Source organism: Poecilia reticulata, linkage group LG14, assembly GCF_000633615.1.
Source record: "Poecilia reticulata strain Guanapo linkage group LG14, Guppy_female_1.0+MT, whole genome shotgun sequence".
Classification (NCBI taxonomy): Eukaryota; Metazoa; Chordata; class Actinopteri; order Cyprinodontiformes; family Poeciliidae; genus Poecilia; species Poecilia reticulata.
In genome coordinates this window covers 3,239,986-3,243,897 of record NC_024344.1, presented here as the reverse complement: position 1 = coordinate 3,243,897, position 3,912 = coordinate 3,239,986, and the positions used below count along the sequence as shown (strand labels likewise).

At 38.4% G+C, this 3,912-nt stretch overlaps 1 protein-coding gene across 1 annotated transcript in view; it reads left to right on the top strand.

The window, feature by feature from the left end:
- The window catches only part of LOC103475675 (actin-binding LIM protein 3-like), a 71,193-nt gene extending 67,287 nt beyond the window's left edge, over positions 1-3,906 (top strand). The window contains exons 17-21 of the mRNA XM_008427482.2: positions 1,279-1,337; positions 2,246-2,312; positions 2,418-2,425; positions 2,846-2,926; positions 3,527-3,906. Of these exons, the coding sequence (XP_008425704.1) occupies positions 1,279-1,337; positions 2,246-2,312; positions 2,418-2,425; positions 2,846-2,926; positions 3,527-3,640 (329 nt within the window). The 3' untranslated portion in view covers positions 3,641-3,906. The remainder of the gene's footprint in view (positions 1-1,278; positions 1,338-2,245; positions 2,313-2,417; positions 2,426-2,845; positions 2,927-3,526) is intronic.
- Positions 3,907-3,912: the final 6 nt, after the last annotated feature.

The following is a 3,912-nucleotide window of genomic DNA, read 5'->3' as shown; positions in this document are numbered from 1 at the left end:
AGATTATTAGGATTTCATTTTGTCTAACTCAGGGGGAAAAGGTTGTAAACAGGACTGAGAAGAATGAGTGAGATAAAAAATATTAGGGTTTTAAACARGAAGAGTAGATGGTTTAGGGTGAGGAAAGTTAAATGAGGTGAGGCATTAGACCTGATCTAAGTTAACACATTAACTTATTTTTTACTTCTTATTTGGGAAATTTAGACCCCTGAATTCCCAAACCATCTAACAGATCTAACTGAATGACCAAGGCGAATAGTTTCGATGCTTTTATTGGTGGCAGAACTCACGTTCTTTAKGTCGACTCGAAACACCTGTCAGTATTCTGCTGCATCATGCCGTTCTTGCCTCTAGCTCTCTGGCATCGCTGTGCAATCCAATTCCTCTGAACATGAAAATGAACAAGGGAGAAAAGATAGACCAAGTGAGGAATGGGTGGGTGTGGGGAGTTAATATCAGGGGAGGAGTCAATGATGAAGACTTGGAAAAAGAAAGAAATAAGGAAGGGAAKAGAGGAAAAACGGTTAATGTGAGACTCTACTGCCCTCTACTGGCACTGATGCAGCAGTACAGGCGGCAAATCCATCACCGACCTCAAAGATGCTGGATCTGTGAGGAACAGAGGGGCATTTACTGTTTCAATATAATAATGTAGAACCAGCAAAACAAAAAGAAATCCATGCATTTGTAGATTTTCATCATGTCCTATATGGCCCCCGTTTGATTGTTGTGCAACCGGAGACTCAAATGTTCCTGAGGGATTTATTATTGAATGCTTTAGGAATGAAGCTGCAGTTTACAGTGTGTGATTTAAAAAACACTCCTGCATTGAATTTTCAGCCAAATTGTAGGAATTRTTTCACCATCAGGATATTCTCAGAGACTGTGGTACAAAGACGGATTAGAAGTCCTTTTCTAATCTTCCAGCAACATGTCCGCAGGCTCTGCTGAGAAGCTGCTTGGATTCCAGTGATTCTGAGCAACTACCATTCACYGTCTGCATATAAGCTTAGTCGATGCCTCCTTGTGAATAAATGCATAACAGTCAGTGGTAAATAATGGTGGCTTATTGTTGCATGAAACATGTCTTTGTATTTGGAAGCAGGTAATATCTTCAACAGGATTTGACTCTATTTAAAAGTTTTGTTATATGAATTAAAACGATTTAATAGTTGGCCATCTTGCTCCTCTCAAAAAGAACAAAAAGCCCTGAAGTCTGGAGTGAGTTAATACGCGTTTTTGTTGGTTTGATTGTGGTTTTCTGTTTGTTTTTTCCAGACTCGTAYACTGCCAAATCTGCCTCGTTGCCAGGCTACGGCAGGAATGGACTGAACAGGGTACGCCGCCGTGGTTTATGGAGCATGAGCTCCTCCTGCTTTCATTACAGTCTGTTTCCTCTGAGAATCTTTGAGAATTATTGAGTTTACCAAGAGTTTCCCCTGGTAAAAAAGTCATTTATGGAGCTGTAATAATRCTATAAATACCATGTATGGTTTAATTTAATTGCTTATTATTCAATTTTCTTTGAAGGAACACCAAATTTGTAATGATTAATTAGTAATCGACCCCATAGTCCAAGCAAAAACCTTTTAATTTTTGCCCTCAAGTTGTGATTCGGTTATGTCCATATTTTATTTCTTAACATTGATTCTCTTGGTCAATGTGTACCTAAATGTCTACTGAAGAAAATGAGTTAATAAATAAAAGGAAAGTCCAAAATGTAACATTTTGCTTCACAAASGCCTGGTTGGTTTGAAAAATCTCATRAYAAACACAGAGGGGTACATGAGTGCAGTCCTCATGCTCTACTTTGCTGCTTAACCTATAAATGTAACACAATATAAAGAAAAAACAAAAACAAGCTTTTCAACAGTATGARAGCAAAGAAAGTGTTACAACAAAAATAATTAGCCAAGTGCAGAATTCCTTTCTTTTTGTGCTCAAGTTTGCAAGTATATGAAATGAAGAGGCGAAATGATCGGCACCGACTGGGGCAAGAAAACAAAAGAAAGACATCGATAGAAACAACTGGGCCAAGTCCTTCATTGCCTGCTGAAGCTGAAACTCATTTGTAATAGTTTACTTTCCAAGACCAAGGGAGACAAGTGGTGTTGTGTTATTAAGATGAAATTTTGGAAGCAACAATAAGCTGGCTTCATGGGTTTCTGCTGCGTTCTGGACAGCTGAATTATCCTAGTTTTAACTCCGTCGTATGGTCCAATCTGCTTTTGCTCTTCTCCCACAGCCTGGGAGTGCGGACACAGATTATTACCAGTACGACAGCAGTAATGCAGTTAACTGGCAGATAAGAGGTAAGCCTGTTAAGCTTAAAGCCTCCTGATGCATTTTTTGCTCTGAGTGTTAGTATCTGRGGTTCTCATTCACCATTATCTCCTTTTCTTCTTGTTGTCTTTCAGAATACAAGGTAAAATACAGCAGCCACTGCAAGAAACCCGTTAATGAGTCTAGAGGGAAAAGTCTGGATCATGCTGAGAAACGGATGAGAAAGATGCTCAGCCAGTTAATATTGACTGGTCAGAACTGCCCCCCTTTAGTGAAAGGTCTTATTCTTAGGGTCTGAATCACTCTAATCAAACGTAAAGAAACATCAACAATAGGAAATAATATGCAAAAATAAAAAGAAAATTGAAAATAATAATTATTTTCAGTTTAGAACTGTAACCTTGCTTTGGACATCACTTCTTTCATTCATCTGCCAGATAATGGGTCAGAGCCTTCTTAAAATGTCAGCTATTTTAAGTATTCACGTTTTTAATKACTCATTTGTAAATATTAATAGGTCAGAAACAGACAAGTACTCGTGTGTTTTTGTTATATTTGYTAGATCTACCCATACGAAGCTTTGATGGTGTCGGTAAGAGGGCAGCAACGTCTTCCCAGCGACGTGGACAGAGCCCGTCTGGAGGTAAATGGCTTCTGATTTCATTTTCTATKTAAATACTTCTTTTCTTTTGCTGACAGTATTGGGATTTTGCAGCTTAGCAAATACATGGAACTATTTAAGTCATAACTGATCTCATAGCAGCTCTTTTTTTCATTTCACTAAAACAAAAGCTACAACTTCCACTGAAGTAGAGCTTTTACCAGTGTGTTTATCAAAATGACAATGAACATGCTAACATTAACATATGTTAACGTATGCATTGCACTGACGTATATGACAAAGGAAAACATAGTTCATGGTGCCAAGAAACAACCTGCAAAATATGGCTGCCTGTTGGTTCAAATATTGACTAAAATACATTAAAACTATTTGAGCTTACAAATACTTACAGGTGCAGGTAAACCACTCGTTTYAATAAAAGGAATCCAGAASCAACCAGCTTTCTGKCTGATTTCCTATCCTYGTCTTTTTCTTAAAGCTTTGACSTWCCAATATTAATTTTAGTCAGTTCTGATTTGGTTTTGTAAATTATACCAGAASACTTACATTTTTTCATAGCCTTTCCTTTTTTGCCTGCAGCATTATGATCATTTTTTATTCCTCTCGTCTTTCCTTKCACAGCGTCACCTTTCACCAGAAGAGTTTTATCGAGTCTTTGGCATGTCCATGTCTGCCTTTGATCGCCTGGCTCAGTGGAAAAAGAACGAACTGAAGAAACGGGTCCGACTCTTTTAGGAAMAGTYACAAAACCYAGTCGATTCAGCTGCAGTCCAGATGGAACATCAACAACACTCTGAATGCTGCTTCCTAAAAGATTTCACTWGGACTGTATGCTGAACAGAAAGCATCGGGTCTGACAAGTTGCARCTGATATGCACTAAGGTTTATTTAGCAATAACTGTAAGGGCAGCAAGGGCAAAACTGGATGATAGAAGCCTGCAAGAAATGTAGTAATGCTTCAACAGAGTATTACTGTCTGCTGGAGCAGACAGTAATGCTGAGTGTGA